At 38.5% G+C, this 19,484-nt stretch overlaps 1 protein-coding gene across 2 annotated transcripts in view; it reads right to left on the bottom strand.

Annotated features, from left to right (window-relative positions):
* LOC121928734 (vitellogenin-1-like) overlaps positions 1 to 15,207 on the bottom strand; it is a 52,692-nt gene extending 37,485 nt beyond the window's left edge. Inside the window, exons 1-10 of one of the 2 annotated variants that reach the window (XM_042463868.1) lie at positions 15,111 to 15,207; positions 13,841 to 13,861; positions 13,539 to 13,690; positions 10,592 to 10,843; positions 6,449 to 6,610; positions 3,798 to 3,958; positions 1,764 to 1,911; positions 1,484 to 1,644; positions 1,214 to 1,379; positions 418 to 543 (exon numbers count right to left, since the gene is read on the bottom strand). In XM_042463868.1, the coding sequence (XP_042319802.1) occupies positions 418 to 543; positions 1,214 to 1,379; positions 1,484 to 1,644; positions 1,764 to 1,911; positions 3,798 to 3,958; positions 6,449 to 6,610; positions 10,592 to 10,843; positions 13,539 to 13,544 (1,182 nt within the window). In that variant the 5' untranslated portion in view covers positions 13,545 to 13,690; positions 13,841 to 13,861; positions 15,111 to 15,207. Of the gene's footprint in view, positions 1 to 417; positions 544 to 1,213; positions 1,380 to 1,483; positions 1,645 to 1,763; positions 1,912 to 3,797; positions 3,959 to 6,448; positions 6,611 to 10,591; positions 10,844 to 13,538; positions 13,691 to 13,840; positions 13,862 to 14,472; positions 14,513 to 15,110 lie in introns of those variants that run through there. The other variant, XM_042463867.1, reaches the window with a different exon arrangement.
* Positions 15,208 to 19,484: the final 4,277 nt, after the last annotated feature.

Genomic DNA, 19,484 nt, shown 5'->3' on the forward strand with positions numbered 1-19,484 from the left:
TTTGTTTTTAAGTGTAGTGTTGACTTATTTTAATATTGCGGCTAGTTTAATTTCATTTTAATGCACATTTTTAGCCTTATTGCTCTTTTTAAAACCGTGTGACTCTGGAGACCAGGGTTCAAATTCCTGCTCAGCCCTAGAAACCCACTGGGTGACCTTAGGAAGGCCCTTATGAACAAATCTTGCCAAGGAAACCCCTTAATAGGTTTGCTTCAGGGTCACCATAAGTCAGAAAGGAAGTGAGGACAAACAACAACAAAGCCACTTTAAGCCCCCAGTTGGAATGAGGATGATAATGATGATGGTGATGACTTATTATTATTATTATTATTATTATTATTATTATTATTACAAAGCTAAAATATTTTTTCTCTTACGTTCTTGTTCATTGCATGCAATGAAAATGTAGACTTATACCTTAAGATATTTGCCAGGGCACACATCAGACGCAGAACAGTATCTGTTAAGTAGTGATCCATAGCCAAGAGTGATAAGTCTGCGATAGCAACTATCAGGGCCTTTAAGAACTTCTGTCACAATGATCTGTGGAAAGAAAACTCAGTTATTGCTGCAATTAATCATCAAAATGGAGAAATAAATGTGAAGCAAATGTTTTGCCCAGGCTTAACATATGTCTCAATAAACTTAGATGCAAATGCATTATAGACCGTACTCAAGGATTAAAGGAGAGAAAATAATCCTATGCATATCAATTATACTGTTTAACATCTAAAACGAGCTATGGAGCTTCCAAAGTAGAAAACAGCATTAGGGGGAGGGATCTGGGGACTTCAAAGGTTTCTGTTGGGAGGTTTTGGAACATATATTTCCTACCTCTGCTCAGAGTTGACAGTTATATTTTAAACTCTTTGACTTAGGTCAATATTACACTATGCCGTTTTAGCACTATTATTTCACTTTAACTGGTATGCCTGGTTATTGTGCAATTCTAGGATTTGTAGTTTAGAGAGGTGTAAGAGCTACCTGGTTGAGAAATGTAAATTTTTCTCCCTAACCCACAAATCCCAGGATTCCATAGGAGGCAGCCCCAGCAGTTATAGCAGAATAATAGCACTATAACAGTGTAGCATGATATTGTCCTATATTTGCTGTCAGTTTCTGAAGTCCTGCTAGGTTGTCCTATGTATGTCCAGCTTACAAAAAAGAAAAAAAGGGGGAAAAAAGGACAGTTTAAAATTGCAATGCATTTTACCATAGCTTCTTCCACTACTTCTTGAGAGACATTGCAGAAATGGAAGAACATAAGCAGAGTTTGTGATATTTCAAAGCTGGTCAGTTCTCCATGTTCCATTTTATGCCTTAAGAATCTGATTGCAACTGGATTGCCAACAGCAGGAATTAAATCAAGTATAACCCGCCTGTAGGAAAAGAAGTAGCAGTTACATCCAAACTCTGATAACTTTAATTTATAGCATTCAGCTGTGCTTCTCAAATAGTAAAAATACATATTGTATTATCTTACCTATATGCTGGCTGGCTAGAGTGTCGTTTAAAGAATAAATCAAAATAATCTGTCCTATCTGCTGTGCGCAAAAGTTGTACAAGCTGCAGGAATTTTATTGTACCATCAGGTGGAAATTTCTCATTTGGGTGGCCAGCCAAGTACTGCAATATTTCCTCAATCTGTTTTTTTTTAATAAAAAAAATTAGTAAGAAAAAAGAAGAAACTTGTCATATATTCTCTCAGTTCTTGGGTTAAAAAATAATATTGGTATCCAAATTTGAATCTCTTTCTTGGTTACCTCTCTTTCTTGGTTCTGGATTTTCAGTAACTGGACAGGAAGTGGAGGAAGTTCATCTTTAAAATGATATAGAAGTGATCCATATCTCTTCAAGTTAGAAGGCATTCTGGGCAAGCGTTCCTGGGAACCAATGAACATCATTTTCTGGCTATAGAAGAAAAGTTAAATTAAATTTAGAGCAAGGAAAGTAGATTGTTATATTAAGGGTATTTCTGTCTTTAGGTTTTGCAATAATACCTCTAAATTTTTAGGCTACTGGCCACTTTTAGAGGGGGGGGGGGGGTGTCTTTTTTTTTGAAGTAAACTGGTATACTACCATGCCAACTTAAGGGCTGGAACAGAATGGCCCAACAAAGCCCACTACAAGGTGTCATTGGTGTGAAGCATTTAGACAATGGGTAGCTGGCTTGAAGCTGCCCAGCTGCCCAGATGTGGGTCATGATGCTCCATTGGCATGGTGTTTATATGCCACATGCCTCCAGAGCATCATGAAGCTGCCGTGGGACCATGGCAGGGCTGTCAAAGCTGGATTTTCCCTGGCTGAAAAAGGAATGGATGGGGGAAAATATATGGGACTGAAATATATGGGGTTTCAAGCCGCCCCATGTGAAGACAGATGGGGACAGTGGCAAACACATTCCACAGCCCCAATCCACTTTGAACCTAGCCAAAAAAGGAGTGGATAAGATCCACTCCTGCCGTGGCCCCATGGCAGCTTCATGAGATCTGGAAGCATGCGGCATGTAACCACGCAGCCAGAGTGTCATGAAGCTGCCCATGTTCTGGGCAGCTGGGCGGCTTCAAGCCAGCTTACTAGCATCATCAGGACATGCAGTGTCTAAATGCTGTGTGCCAGTGATGCCCGGAAGCAAGCTTTTTGGGGCTGTCTGTTCTGGCCTGATCTTATTCACAGGCAGATTGGGCTATGGCATGTGTTTGCTTTGACCACAGTCTGTCTTTGGAAGGATGGCTTCAAACTACCCCTTCAGGGCCATCAGTTCTGGCCTTAAAATCGCTTGTGCTTTATTTGTCCCTATGTGTAATCTTTTGGCCATAAAGATTTGCTGATACTGTACTCCAAACATGATGGGTGAGATCCTACACTGTACTTGTGCAGTGTAAATCTACACTCATATAATTGCATAATATGAGATCCTATATTGTACTTGTGTACTGTAAAGCAAAATTCAACACACAGTTGTTGCATAATGGCCACAAAGTACATATATAACTGGAAAAATTGTATCCAAACACTTGAATTATAGTGGTTAGTCCTAACTAGAGTAAATCTATTGAATAAATGAGATTTACCAATGTATGATTCACAATTGATTCAATGGCTCTTCTTTAGTTGGAACTGACCAACACCTATATATAGAATCTGAATTTAAATTTTATAATCTCTGTACATAGTCATAAATGTGCCATTTACTTCCTTGTTCATGGTTGAATTTGTACAACCTATTATATATGTTCAAATTATACAGAACATGATTAACCTAAACAGCACTTTTATGTGTCAGAAGGAACTAAATATGGTACAACCCACATCAGGAAAATAGCATGGATCCCTATTCCATTTGTAGAGCACATGCTATATCATGACCATTGAATATTTTCCCTAATATACAAAAATGTCCAGGAGATGCACTCCTGTTACATCACATGACTAAGGTCACATGTATTTCAGCCTCAACAATTCATTGTTGTTTCCCAGAACTTCCTTATCAGAACATTTCCATATTTAAAATTATTTTACTGCAATCATAACAATTTTCACATTAAATTATATTTGTGTTGGATTTAAAACTGTATTTTCAATAATACTCTTTTAAATAAACTAATCAGAAACTTGCAATTTTTCCTTTAAAAAAGCTTGAGTTTTTCTGCACCTGTTTCAGATTTATAGCAATCCATGACATTCTATAATAAACATGACACTGTATAAGTTGAAGGTTGGTCTCAGGGCATTTAACTAGGATGCTGAACTAATTCATTTTATTACAATACATCACTTATATAGTGATGTAGTACCTGGCCTCCATTAGGGCATATCCTCCATTTAACTCATGGAATGGTGAGAACTGTCGTATTTCCAGGCTATTCACTTCCAGAAGCAGCTTCTCTCGCTCTCTCCTCTGTGTATCCTTGAATTTGTAGTTATATGTAGCTGCGGCTCGAAAATTCTTGTTTTTCTTTACGAAAAAGGTAATAGCAGGGCATTTTATTATTATGTTATATATAATAATTAATTATATTGATAAGACATCCATAAATAAGCACTCATTCATTATAATTGGATACAACAATTTTATTAGTACACTTCATCATAGGATTCCACAGACCACAGGTTCAGTCCTGGGCCTTCTGAGGCTTTCTAGTTCCCAAATAACTATAACTTTTATTTTACTTTGGCAGTGGACTGGAAAGTGCAAGAGAGAGAGAGAGAACATGGGAAAAATGCCTCATGTTAAGTCAAGTCATTGGTTGATCTATCTCCATATCATCTGCCCAAATGGCAGTGACAGTCTGGGTTTTAGACAGGAGTTTTTTCCAATCCTATCAGGAGATTTAAGATATTCACATTGGAGTACTCTATATGTAAACCATCTGCTCTCCCTTTCACTTAGCTCTTCCTTTCTAAAGAGAAGAGTAGGCCAGGGGAAAGGATAGTCAAGGAAAATACAGTGGGTTCTTCCCTTATGTGGGGGATCCTTTCCGGACCCTCTGCATAAGGGGAATTCCGTGTATGCTTGAGCCCCATTGAACATAATGGGGCTTGTGCATGCAGCGGTACCCATGCCATTGCAACTTCTGGATGCACTGAGGCTTTTTATGGTGTGGACCTCCAGCTTATGCTGGAGTCCGTGTAAGGCGCACCCGTGTATAGTGCAGCCGCACTGTAATTTTTTTCTAATGCCGTCTTTCTTTTCTTTCTGTTATCTTGATTTTCCATAAGAAGAACGCTGTTGGATTAGACTAGTTGGATTAGATTGGTCTAGTTCAATTATCTGCTTCCTGACCAATGTAATGCATGTATAAGGGACACTCACAAAAAGAACATGTTGGCAATAACTGTCAATTCCATCCTTGTTTTCGCTTAATAGGTAGTCTTAAAAGAGAAGAGATAATGCAAAGTCGTTTTCATAAATGACTTTTTTGATGAATCTTTGGATCAAAGCCAATACATTTTTCTCAACCTCCCTCTGTCCACCATCAGCTGGCCTCAGGGAGTGGGAGAGAAAGTCAGGCCAGCTCTATCAGGCCTAGACAGAAAAGGAAGAAGATCCTCCCTCTATCCACCATCATCTGTCCTCAGAGGGAGAGAAAGGCAGGTCAACTCTATCAGGGCTAGCCAGAAAAAGAAGAAGGCCCTCCTTCTATCCACCATCATCCAGCCTCACAGGGAGAGAGTGAGACAGTCTAGCTCCATCAGGCCTAGTCAAAAGTAAGACGACGAGACATCCCTCCATGGCATCTGACATCATCTGCCCTCAGAGGGAGAGAAAGGCAGGCCAGCTCCATCAGGCCAAGGCAGAAAATGAAGACAGGTCCTCCCTCCAATCCATCTGCCATGGTCCAGGCTTGAGAGGGAGAGAAGAACTGATGGACTTATTCCCCTTCCCCAATGCCATTCCCTTCTCCTTTTTGCATTTTGTCTTTTTAGATTGTAATCCTGAGGGCAATGTCTAATTAACAATTGTAAGCCATACTGAGAACCTTTGGCTGAAGAGCATGGTATAAATACTCCAAACAAACAAACAAACAAACAAACAAACAAGTAGTGCTATAGTATTTCCTCTTGCTTCCACAAGATGGAAAAGATTGCTGTTATTCTAATACTTTTACTTTCCTCACTGCTTTTGCCTTTCATCTGATGGTGGCCCAGAATAACAAAAGGAGAGCAGAGGAAGGAGAGGGTGCATGTAAGTGAAGCAAGGTATGTACCTTGCTTCACATACATGCTAGATCTCTTCTCCTTGCTTTCCAATCTCTGTTTCTCTCCTTTTGTTAGTGGTAGAGTTCAGACATAAGAGCACATATGTTAACAGATTTTTCTTCTCTCATGTCTCTCTCTTGCATGTGGGAAATGCAAAAAGGCATCTGAGACCAGTGTAGTGTCCAAATATTTCTTCAAAGGATATTTTTTCTGCTTAGACATAAACTTTATCTAACTTCACAGCTGTCACATATATGGAAAGCTACACTACATGGTAACCTATGTGGGAAAAGCTATATGAAGGTTCCAGTTTTTACTGCATCATTATCATCTTCCTGTTCCCATTAATTTTTGAATTTAAAATTGCCTGCATGGTATGGTGAGTCCCATAAATGAATGGCCAGGAAAGCCAGCACAGTGTAGTGGTTTGAGTGCTGGACTATGATTTTGGGTTTAAGTGCTGGACTATGACTCTGGCTCAGCCATACACTGGTAATACACTGAGTGATCATGGACAAGTCACACTGTCAGCCTCAGGCAGAGGTAAAGGCAAACCCCCTCTGAACAAATCTTGCCAAGAAAACCCATGATAAATTTGCCTTAAAGTTACCATAAGTTGGGATTAACTTGAAGGCACAGAACAACATATGACAAAACATTCATGTAATTATATGCAAACAAATCATAATGGATCTGCTTGCTTATATCAAGTGTACCTTAGATTATACACATTCACTGAACCCACCTGCCTACAGAACTTGCATGGAGTAGTATATGCAGCACCAACAACCTTTAAAACCATGTCATCACAGTCATTTAAGTCCTTTGACTTGGTCACTAAGATCTCATCATTTTTCTCTGCACTTCTCAGGAGGTATGTTGTGTTGCACTTGCCTTCAATGCCATTCTGAATAAACAAATAAAAATAGATAGAGAGTTAGTTAGCAAGTCAGTCAGTCAGTCTAGATAGTCTTCTTAGATATATATTCACCCACTTGTGGGATTGCCTAAAATAACCTCACTATAATGCATGCCTTTAATCACTGTCATGTTTTTACTCTTTTCCTTTCAAACATTTCTTGTCAAAGATTCAAACATGGGCTAATACTGAAAGATCACTTGAAAACCCCTACAGACTTCAGTCAAGTCATGGCTTGCCCTACTGGGAAGTTCCTGATTCAGTTCCAATTAGGACTTATTGTATATGAAGCATAATTTGAAAATTTTAATAAAAAATGTGGTGCAATAATTTGATCAGTCAGAATTAAACCTCAAAAGGAAGGGATTTCAGAGTCAAGGCTGATAACTCTTCCCCTAAAAATCCCATTACACCTAATCTACAACTCATACATCCTTCTGTTAGAAGCCTTAGAATTGTAGATGCACAGATGTGCCATAAAAGCGGTAATAATTAAGCACTGCTGAAGAGCTAAGGAACCTTCACTTTCTTTTTCACATTAGCAGGTTTCGCTCAGATCTATAACATTAAAACACAATTTTGTATTCATCAGAAGTACAATTTTGGTATATGCTTAGAGAGTTTCTACTAAGTTTAAATCCTGTCTTTTTCCCCCCAAGGTGTTTCAAGTCTAGAGTCTTCCATATGCCTTATGCTGCCCATTAGTTAATGAGCTGGTATGAAGCACTCCATAACCTGTCAGTACTGAATCCGACTTAATGAGGGTTCATAATGAAGGGGGGGGGGGAGTTTGCATTGGAAGGACACTTTACTACTTTCATCATACTTTGAATTCAAACAGTACTAGCTGTGCAAGTTGTACTGCCTTGGGCCCTCCAAAGCTTTCTCGCTTCTGAAAGTTAGCTGCTAATGCATCAATTGCCACAAGCAAGAATGTCACACATGCCACAGGATAAGCCCTCTCTCTCTCTGAGGTGCTGCTAGGTTGGCACACTCCCAGTCAAGGGGCACATTCTGCTTGCTGCCTTGGCTGGTCCAACTCAATTTTGGAAATAGAAGGGCTGTTCAGTTCACTTTCTCCTTTCCACAACCACAGTGATAGCCATAGAAACACTGAAGAGGTGGATTCCTTGGCCATATGCCCCCCAAAGAGCATCTGATCAGTTCAGTTCCCTGACACTCTTGCTCTGGGATAAATCTTTCGCTGTAGAAAAGCTCACAGTTTAAACTTTGATAAATGGTTTCTGCTTTACTCCACAGTGCATGGTGTTGATGCTGCAGGAGAAAAGATGCCATGTCTTTGCACTTGCTTGGACAGCCCCTGAAGTGATAGGTCCCTGTAATTATGCTCTGTGGTCTAGTGATAATGGTCCGCTCTTGCTTGTTCACTTTATCATTGGATATAAAATGATAATAGAGTGGATAATGCAAATCTTAGCCAGTATAGAGTGCAATCAAAGTTATCCACTGAGTCTTCCTTGAGACTGGTATGTCCTCCTTTAAATCTTTAATGGGAAGGGATATCAAATTGTCTCATTTTGTGGGCTTGGCAGGATCCAGTTTTAGACGCCATACGATGTTCTCTTATGTCTTCTTAAGGCCACTGGGAATGTGAAAAAATTAGCATGGATATAAAACTAGGCATAGTGCGATACAGGTATTGAATGTTGTTCACTGCCTCCAAGCCAGTTTCCTAAATTAAATATTAGTACATTAAAATATTTATTTTCTAAATTAAACTAACACTGTTCTGAATTTACAGTGGGCCTGTTGTATTGGTGGGCTAGCCATGCATGGACTTGTATATCTGAGGATCATTATAGTCAATGGTGGTGCATGTATGGGGCAGCATGCATGTCACCACCCATTGACTGTAATAGGGCTAGAGCATGAGCACTTTTTTCTAATATGAGGTAGGAGGAGTGGAACTGAACCCCCCCATGGATGGGAATGGTACTCTGTACCCAAATTAATTTCAAATGATCAACATCTTCATCAAAATTGGCATAATTAACATAAATATACGGCAGTGAACATGAAATTAATTTTAGTCTGTCATCAGGATTTCAATATGATTATATTACAGTTTAACACAGTATAGTTCTGATGTAACTTTAGTCTAATCTATACTTAAGAATTAATGGAGTTTGACACTGCTTTAATTGCCATGGCTCAATGCTATGGAATCTTGGAATTTGTAGCTTGTTGTGGCAGAGAAGACTAACTATATCACAAACTACAAACCCCAGAATTCCATAGTACTGAACCATGGTAGTTAAAGCCGTGTCAAACTGCGGATTAGACATTTGTTTCAGGTTTACCTCACAGATCAGTTTTAATGTAGCAAGAAATATTTTGTAGTAAATCACAAGTTAAATAATAATAATAATAATAATAATAATAATATGATTTATTTATATTCTGTCTTTTCCTTGTGGAATCAAGGCGGATTACAAAGCAGAGGGAGCAAAATACAAAATACAAAGTACACCCCCCTCGCCACCAATTACATCACAGCAAACTTCAGATTCAGTCTATTTTTCATTGTAGCTCTAATACTGATTGTTCCAAATATACAAATGCAGAAATGTATGTAAATTCATTTGTTCATCTGATTCTTGCTGATCAAGAACATTACCTAGTTTCAGTTTTTTCCCCTTTCTCAAAACAACATATTTGAGCTGGTGATATTTTTATTTTTCTCTTCTTTCTGTCAACTCAGCAGAGCACCCTAGAATCTCAAAATATAGGGTGCTGGCTCAACCCCTAAATTCTATGGTTCACCTCTTCCATTTTGGCTTCCTCCTCCTGACCTCTCTCACTTCCTAACATATGTACTGAAGAGCCTACACAAGGGCAAATCTGTATGGAAAGCAACACTATACACACACAAATAACTTTTCTATTTTGTCATATTCTGTAGATATGAGGAGGTCATTTATTACCTTCTATTGGATCCTGGAATACAAAAGACTGAGCCTTACCTGGACAACACAGTGAGTATAGCCCACACATTCCTGTCTTTTGTTCAGACCCATCAACCATATTGGTCTAATATCACAGTTGTGAAAATGTAGCTTCAACTGTGCAGTTTAGTGGTAATGGCACCAACAATGTAACTTCAGTGCTTAATGGCTTCAGCTATGTCTTGGTGTAGATCTCAGCCATGACCACGGCTTAAGGCAAGACATTACTTTTCAACTCCAAATCCTGCCTCTGTTAGTAATATTGAGATAAACTAGCTTTCCTTAATCTTGTGGAAAAGGGCTGCTGAGAAGATATATGAAGCACTTTGAAAATATATGTGGAGGAAAATAGCTATGTATATACTAAAACCAGAGTTCAAGGCAGTTAGGCATAGTAGTGATACAGCCCTGTGCTCCCTTACCTGGAGGTACATCCCATTAAATTAAAAAAAAGGTTTGCATCTTCAGTTAAGTGGGGCTTGAAAATGCAGATTGTGGACTATGTTCTAAATATATTACTTCTCTTGAAAAGGCAATGTGGAATTGTTTTACTGATGTTAGTAGCAATTGCTGCACTGTAAGTAAAATGGGATGACGTTTAGAAGAACCATCTTAATCCAATGCTGTCAACTAGAAAGTGGCCATTGGTGAAATAACATCATTGGCATCTGAACCTTAGATGTCTGTACTGGCAATAACTACCTGGCAGAACAAGTCTTCAGACTGGGCAGAAATGTTTAGCAGGATAGTTGTGTTAGTTTGTCACAACAAAAACAAAAAAGAGGTCTGTGGCATCTTAAATTTTGCAATAGGTTTGTGTGAACTTGATCCCCCTTCTTCAGAAACATCTTATGACATGGGATATCTGAACAAAACTTTTCTAATTGGCACAGCCTGGGCAGTGTTGCGCATGTTTGAAACACACTACCATAAGCGGTTAGTGCAAAAGCAAGGAAAAATAAAAGCCACAGGATCACAAATGTTATGGAAATTAAGAGTTCACCTCTTTTAAATTGTAATTTTTCTGGTCGATCTTCAAGGTATATTCAAATAAATTCAAAATTCCTTTGTAGATGTTCAAAGCAAATTTGGAGATATCTGCTGGAGCCATGATATCTTCGACATGCCCATTCCTGTGTTGAAATGTAATTACATCCTTGACCTCTCTCTCAAACAATTCTGTCAGTTTCGGTGAGGGAATGAAGTCTTGCCAGGGATAGATGCCATTGTAGTCAAATACTTCAAAAGTGTGGGCCTATTAGGCAAACAAACAAAAAATTCAAAGTGTAAATTTCTTGTTATTTCCCCCAACTCCTAGGGTTTTCATGGAGCTAATTTGAATGGCAATCTATTTTTAATATTTAAAACAACACATAATAAAACAATAAACAACACTCAAGGAAACCACAGAGTCTTCCTATTTAGGTTTCTGGAAAGGCTATACACAAGATTGCAGCATTATATGTGCTGTCTAATTTTTTTAAAGCATCTGTATGTCACAGTACGTTAACTATAGCCTACATATGGAAAAAGAAAGGAGCAGAAACAAAAGGAAATGAATGACATTGTGTGTGAGATGTTTCTGTACGTACATAGTTTTCCCCTGTATCTAAAACAGGGATGGGAAAAGTGCCTTCCTGGAGATGCACATGGCCACCAAAGGTGTTTTTGTGGTCCTTGTGCACAAACTTCTGGATCTGCTTCTTTAGACAGATTAACTATGTATCCTGGACGAGTTACCTTCCTATTTTTGAAGCCTCCAGGAATAGTGATTTACCATTTAAACAGGTCACAGAGGCTCCCTGCACTGTTTAACATGAATGTAAATACTTGCCCTCCCCCTCCCCCCAGCCCCATTTTTATAAGGAACCTGTGAGGAAGTCCAGAACAAAAATGAAAGGGAATGACCGTTTTTAATCATTTGCTCTACACAGTATCCAAAGTATTACCAACACCTTTTCAGAATCAAGCTGGAACCAATTTATTGAGACTCTGATCTATGTATAGCTTACCACAGAGCCTGTTCAAGTCTTTGTTATACCGAGGAGAAGTTTTTGGGTACTGTAGTAGTTTTGGACCAATTTTTGAATTTTACTTGTTTGGACCCGCAATCCTGACTTGTAAATCTATGATTCAGTAAGCTATGAATGGACTATTTGGCCTGTATATTGCTCCTCTCTTGACCTTATACAGTACTCACCAATATTTAACAGATGCAAACTGGTACACATGTGGTTGAACCATATCAGCGTATGGTCAAAGGGTGCCGCCAGGTGACAAGACAACCAAAATTATTAATGAAGAATACACAGAACTACTGTATTAAATAGAGAAATCTTGATATTTATTGAGTTTAGGGAGGTCAAAATTCTACCCTCCTATCCTTTCCCCACCTGCTTAGTTTACTGAGTACAGATGGCTTTTGTCCTTTGAACTCAGTTTAAAGAAAATGAAGTTAAGATGAAGGTAAAAGGGAAAATGGAAGGAAGAAAGAAAACCTGGGACATTTGAAAAGCAGCAATGGGAGTGGAATAGCAGAAGATTCACTGGCTAAACTAGGACATAAACTTCATCCCTTCATAAACTGGCTTTGACATTTCATTGCTGACCTCTTTAAACTAGAATTCGCCAGATCCGAAATAGGGACTTCCAGCTTAACTTCATTTTCTAACTCAAAGCAGAACTGAATTAGGTTTTATGATCTCTGTAAAATAATCTTAAATAGCTGAAGTCTAATTTTAAAAGGAAATTATGTCTTAAACAATTGAGGGTTGAAATGGCAAAGTAAATGAAAGGAGAAAGGGACTAGAGAAGGAAGAGTGTGCTGGTCAACATTAGTTTCTCACTTGCTAAAACTTCATGTAAACCCTAGATTATGGAGTGACCTGCCAGAAGAGATTTCACAGCTGAATAAGCTGTCTGACTTTAAAACAGCATTAAAGACCAGTCTCTTCCAACAGGCTTATCCAGGTGATTTTTAAATGTTGAATTTTAAATATTGAATTTTCAATGTGGATCGTTTTAATATATGCACATTTTATTTGTCCCTTTCAGTCGATGTGTGTTTTAACTGGGACTTGTGGTTAATGGAGAAAATGGCAGATAATAACAACAGAGCAAGAGGCTTACACTCTGGACTGACCTTTCATAAGATTTGGCACCCATTTATTGAATACATCCAGCAAGGTTTAGTCTCTGGACATCCCCCAATTTTAGCTAAATTTTTATGGAAAGATGTCTTTCAGGATCCCTGAAAACACCTTTTATCTATAACTTCCAGGGCCTTACCTGGGTTATTGCCTGCATTTATTGTTGATTTGGTGTATTGTTTGTTGTCATGTTTTGTTTTAGAATGTATTAATAAAATTTTATTTTTTTAAAAAAACCCTGATGTTGTTTGTTTGTTAATTGTTATTGTGCCCCTGCCTTGATCCATGGGGGGAGGCAGGTAAGAAATTATTGTTATTGTTATTCTTATTATGTATAAAGCAAAAATTGTTATGCTTGAAAAGACCAATACATAAGAGGGCTCAAAGTAGACCATCCTATATTTTATTTTGACTTTATAGCAGTTTCAGGACTCATGAAATTAATCATCAGAAATATGCAATGGGATCCAGCTTTACTTGACAAGATATGATTGTTTACTAGTTACATAAATCATCTGATTAAATAATTTCAGGTGTTGCAGCCCGAGAACAATTGAATTGATTCAGCAATAAATTACTGTGCATCCGAAATTACATCTTACTGTCTATTTGACCACGCAGCAGAACAAATCCTCCAAGGCCGACGTTAGCTTGAGCTCAGTGAGAATTAGCTGGGAAAGTGTGAATTGGAATTTAGGTCAGTGCATAAAAAATAAGAGTGTTAGTTGAATTCTACCTGAGCTGACATAACTTTAAAACTTTAGAGAAAAAGCAACATTCATATTAGATTATTTTTCTTACCTGCATAAGCTTGCGATCTGAATCAATTTGACCAACATCCACCTTACATTTAACTTTAATTCCAGCACTTGCGAAACCTTTTCCTGGAAGTCTGTTCAGAATTTCAAACTCATAGTTATAGGAGAAAATTTTGTTTCTATTTGATTCAATTTCTGGAAAAGAAAATTCAAATAGGTATGATAGGCAATATAGGAAAAATATTGGCTCAACTACCTAAAGTGACTTAAGAGTGTGAACCACACTTCCAAAATTGAATAGATTTATTTATTTTTCTTCATAGGAATAAATGGAGGGATACTTACGTTGATCTTGTTGCTGACAACCTGAAATATAAAAACAGAAGTTAAAATGTACACATGGGGACAACATACATAAAGGTAAATGTAAAGGAAGTCCCTTGACATGAATGTCGAGTCGTAACCAACTGTAGGGGGTGGTACTCATCTCTGTTACTAAGCTGAAGAGCCAGCATTGCCTGAGGACTGCTCTGGTGGTCATGTAGCCAGCATGGCTGCACTGAATGCTGTTACCTTCCTACCAAAGTGGTGCCTATTTATCTACTTGCATTTGCATGCTTTCAAACTGTTAAGTTGGCAGAAGCTGGGACTAGTGAAAAAAGCTCACCCCATCATGCAGCACTCGGGCCTAGAACTACCAACCTGCCAATCGTCAGAACTGGCGTCCTAACCACTAAGCCCCTGCATCTCTACAGCATACATAGCACTCATTTTATTAAAAAGATGTTGCTTTATTCATGCAGACCCATGCTTTATTCATGCAGAGTTAGCTGTAAATATTCCCCAATTATTTGTGATAATGAAAAGAACCATTTTTAATATTATAAATAGGTACTGGGGTATTTTAGATTTTAATTGAAAAAAATATTGAGTTTTTGCTTAATTAATTTTGTGGCAAATGGTGAAACTATACTTACCCACAAGGGTTAAGGCTATTGCTAGAATTAAGGCCTTCATTGTGAAGGGGGAAGGTAAAACTGTCTAGCTGGTCCCTCTTTTATAGAGAGTTACACTCAGTCACATGCTTAATTTGCAAATCATTAAAATGAACCAGCACATTTTGGGTTCATTATTGATTGACTCAACAAACAAACTAACATTACAAAACCATGGCACATACATTTGACCAGGTCAGATGTAGCCCAAGTGCTGAGATTTCAGGGCCAAAACCTGAGACTTAAAAATAACCCCATTTGATTTCACAGGGGTCAGACCCTGATAGAATGCAATATCTTAAGCAGCAACCACAGTTGCACAAAGTATGCCATTCATGCAAAAATATCAAACAGAAAAGATGATGAAAATATACATACATACATATATACATACATGTATTTTTCTAGGCAATATTCTTGCACTGAGATTCCTCTATCTTGCCCTGTGGATTAGCGGAGATGGGGCAAACCCTGGGCTAGTCTGTGTGATCTGGGGACCTTTGTGCCTTTAGTTAAATGCATATTTTACATTTTAAAAACAATTTCTAGTAAATTCTAGTAGAAAATAATATATAATTCTAGTAAACAACATGATTTAACAAAGAAATTTTATAACTTACCAAAAAGGAAGGAAACTAATATAATAATTCAGTGCCATATAACTTTTGATATGTTTGTGTAAATCATGAAGGATGAAGGCCAAGATCTTCCCTTGTCCGATGCAACTATGGTGATGGAGTTCTGTCACTGCAGTTACATCTGATGAAGCCACCTCCCCAAAAACCTATCTTTTCAGGATGCGGTGTCCCTGCTGGAGGATTCCCAAGGTGCTGCAGTTTGGGGCACTGGGAAATGGTATCTGCTCATTGGGTTTGTTGAGAACAAACAGCTGGAGAGAGCACTCAAGGTCTTGCAGCAACTCCTTGTCTCAAGACATCCAAGGATCAGGAGAGTAGTGTAGATGCCATTTTCCCAGTCTGCAGTGCCAGGAACCCTTTGCCAGGGGGCTGAAAGAGTAAGTAGGCCCTCTGAATCAATTGTTCAAAGGTGAATGAACCTATGGGTAAATCCTGTTTATTCAATGGGCCTATTTTGGTTGGGGTTAGCAATATTATTCAGGCCTCTCATTGTTAATTAAGTAAGGGCCCGAACAGACAGGCCTAAAAAACCATCTTCTGATTGACTTGTGGGCATGGTGATTAGATTATGCATGCCATCAAGACACACTGAAGTTGCTTCTGGGCCATGGAAACCCAACCCAAAAAGGAGTAATTTTTTTTTGCTCCAATTTGGGACTGTGGTGGAGGGTGCCCTTCAGACTGCGGCATGTGGTTGCTGTGGTCCTGAGGCATCTTGGGCAAGAGAAGCTTCAAGCCGTCCCTTTGTGCTGATCTGTTTCACTCCTAAATCAAGCGTGCATTAATTTATTAGGGAGTAAATTTTAGGAGTCAGTAATAGGCTAGTGTGGTGAAATGGTTTGAGGGTGGGACTAGGGCAGTGGGAAGCCAGGGTTCAAATCCCTGCTTGTCCATGGAAATTCATTGGCTGCCCTTGGACAAGTCACATTTTCTCAGACTCAGAGGGAGGCACCTGCCTTCTGAACAAATCCTGCCAAGAAAATCCCATGATAGGTTTGTTTTAGGAGCTTATCACATGAGCTTTCAAAACTGGCTCCAGCCTCCCGGGCTGGAGCCGGGAAGTGGGATGGAAGTGGATATTATCGCATGTTAAATTGCCACCTAATCACTGCCCACCAACAGCTTGGGTCCAAGCCAGGTCCCATCTGCGCTCTGCCAGCACTTTTTTGAAGTCAGAAGGCTTCTAACTTTGAAAAAGTGCTGGTGGAGTGTGGCTGGGACCTGGCTTGGACTCAGGCTGATTGGAGGTGGCGATCAGGCAGCCATTCAGCATGTGGTAATCCCCGCCTCCATCCTGGTTCTCGGCTCCAGCCTGGGAGGCTGGATTCAGTTTTAAAGTTCATAGGATAAGCTCTTAAGGCACACAACAAGAACATATTTTAGGCAGACTATATTCCTAAATACTGGTTTACAAAAGTCTGGTTAAATCAACAATTACAGAGCCAGCCAACAGATAGCAAACCAAAAGAGTACATTTACACAAGCATGAACAAAGAAGACTGATTTTCACATTTCAGGTGCCAGAACCTAAATGTAGCTAGTTACAAATTGTGACATGTAATTATTATTATTATTATTATTAAGCTTTATTTGTGAAGTGTTGCAGATGTACACAGCGCTGTACAAACAAATCAATAAAATCGAAGAATATATAAAAATTATAATTAGTTACTTTGCTAGTAAGAGAATAATAAGTACCTTTCTTTGGAATTTAACATGGGAGAACTTCTCATACTGCAAAACTGAATTACTTTTATAGTAACAAGGTTATGGCCTCATTGATGTCACAAGGGTTTGGTGGAGGAATATCACAAGACTTAAAGAATGACTTTATCAAAGATGGCTGTTGAGTTTGATGTCAGTATGGTGGTTAATCTCATCAGGTTTCAGCTTGAACATTAAAGGAACTGTCAGCTATCTACCTCTTCACACAGATTCAGCACTTTCAATAGCTTTTATAATGTACAGAATAATACCAACATTGGAGTTACTATTTTATTAATTTGGAAGCCAACAACTGTCACTGGTATAAGCAGATGGATTTGTCATTTTTAATTCTTTTGGGAAAAAAACCTAAGTTAAACCCTGTGTTTTACATCATTCTGAGAAATGGGATATAATAAAATGTTACTTTTAAAAATCGTGACTAATGGTAACTACTTTAGCTATAACTTTGACAAATTACTTTAATGTATACCTTAACGTATCTTCCCATGTTCTGAAAAGAAAAGTATGTTTATTTCTTGTGCTCTAAGATAAATAAAAAGTGTACCAACACATTTATTTTCATTTTGTTTTATTTTGCTGTTGGTCTACTTTTTGTAATATGTCAGGATATATATATATATAGTTCCATGCTGTTTTCCAGTCATGTTAAAGTGACATGCTCTTGCCATCAGTAGTTTGGCCCCATTAAGGATAAAATTATTATTTTTTAACCCACAGGGAAGATATACTTATACTTAACCGAGTAAGATATGTTTGTTTAATTTTAATTCACAGTTGGCTCTTTGTATCTGCAGGGGTTTGGTTCCAGGACTCTTTGTGAATATCAAAAGCTATAGATGCTCAAGTCCCATTATATACAATGGCATAGTAAAAATGGTGTCTCTTATATAAAATGGCAGAAAATGGCAAAAAAGAAGAGAAAAAAGGTTTGCTTTTGGGAATTTCCTTTTGAATATTTTTAAACTGTGGATGATTAAATCTGTGGATACAAAGTGTCAACTGTATCTGATTTATTTCGCTTTCATTTTACCTTACATTTTTGGACGTACACTAATATAAGTGATCCTTTGGATGTGTCAAAGGTTTATACCCCACAATAAACTATAATATTCACTGGTAACAGAAAATATAATTCACACAATGCAATTTTTTGGGGCATAAAAACCCACACAACTATTTCAGGAAGGTTAAAAAAGCATGAAGTCAAACAAACCAAATAGTATGTAAAGAGGTCTTGTAGCACCTTTGAGACTAACTGAAAGAAAAAAGTTAGCAGCATGACCTCGCATGGACTATAGTTTACTTTCTCAGAAGCATTGTATTTGCATTTGTAACTGGTAAACAGACTATAGTCTACAAAAGCTCATCCTGCCAACTTCTTTTTTTCAGTTAGTCTCAAAGGTGCTACAAGATTTCTTTACATATTGATTTTACAAATTAAGGTGGTTATATCTTTGAATTAAAGCAACTAGTAGTAATTTCAACAGATACACTTTCATTGTGCAAATTTTAGGAAAAATTGTCTATTGAGTGTCATTTAGTACCGTTTACTTTTCTATTAAGTATCAAAGAGAATACATATTATGTATTTTAGCTGCTCTTATATTTACCTTCTAAGCTACCTAGTTAAAGTGTAGAATACATGTAGAATGAAGCAGATTCCATGATTAGTACTGAAGGGAAAGCTAATATGGCTTCACATGTGCTAACATAGCAAAAAATAACAAGCTGACACCATGAAGGCTACATGGTATATCTTGTTCCCAATGAGGTCAAGGGATAGAGTTATGTTGCAAGGACTGGGGACAGGTTGTTTACCTTACAAAAGGCTGTACATGGTCAGCTGACACCTATGCTATAGTCAAATTTTCTGTTGAGTTTATCAAGCTTGATGGAATTTTCCCAGCACATGTACTTTGTGATAGTGACTTGGCAACCTTGACAAACTGTATTAGGATGTCCATTTTTATGGCTCAGGGTTCCCATTTTCTACAGTGTCTTTCAAACCCTTCTATGGCAGCAGGGGTTTTGGGGAATGGAATGCTCGCTGGAAAGGCTTGGGAGAAGCGTCTCTCAAGCTCAAGGCATCAGGGGTTTGAGGAACAGTGTGCTTCAGTCCTCTGGTCTCCCAAGGCTTTCCATAGAGGGAGAGGCTTCCGGTTTAACATGTGCAAATAATGAAAACAGCAAATGTCAAAATTGCAAATGTGGAGGGCCGACTTTGGTCAGTGGAGAATACATTCAGAAATGGGAGTGAGGATTGTTACCACTGGCTACATTACCCAGATTGCACTGCTTACACACACACACACACACACACACACACACACGAACTGTAAGGTGAAACCATCATGCTGTTTTCTTAGCAAGTTTTGTCAGAGGTGGGTTTGCTATTACTAGCTTGAGGCTGAAACAGTGCGCCTTGAATTTTCCTCCTGGAAGTTCCACCCCCAGAAGTCCCTCACCCCAGACTCCCGGTGTGGGAACGCCACTGAGTTTGGGCACTTGGTCTTTAAAATGTTCACCACCACTGTCCTAGAGTTTTCTTGGCATGATTTATTCAGAGGAGGGCCCCTGTTGCCTTCCTCTTAGCCTGAGAGAGTGTGGCTGGCTCAAGGTATTCTGGAC

The sequence above is a fragment of the Sceloporus undulatus genome, chromosome 4 (genome assembly GCF_019175285.1).
Source record: "Sceloporus undulatus isolate JIND9_A2432 ecotype Alabama chromosome 4, SceUnd_v1.1, whole genome shotgun sequence".
Lineage (NCBI taxonomy): Eukaryota > Metazoa > Chordata > Lepidosauria > Squamata > Phrynosomatidae > Sceloporus > Sceloporus undulatus.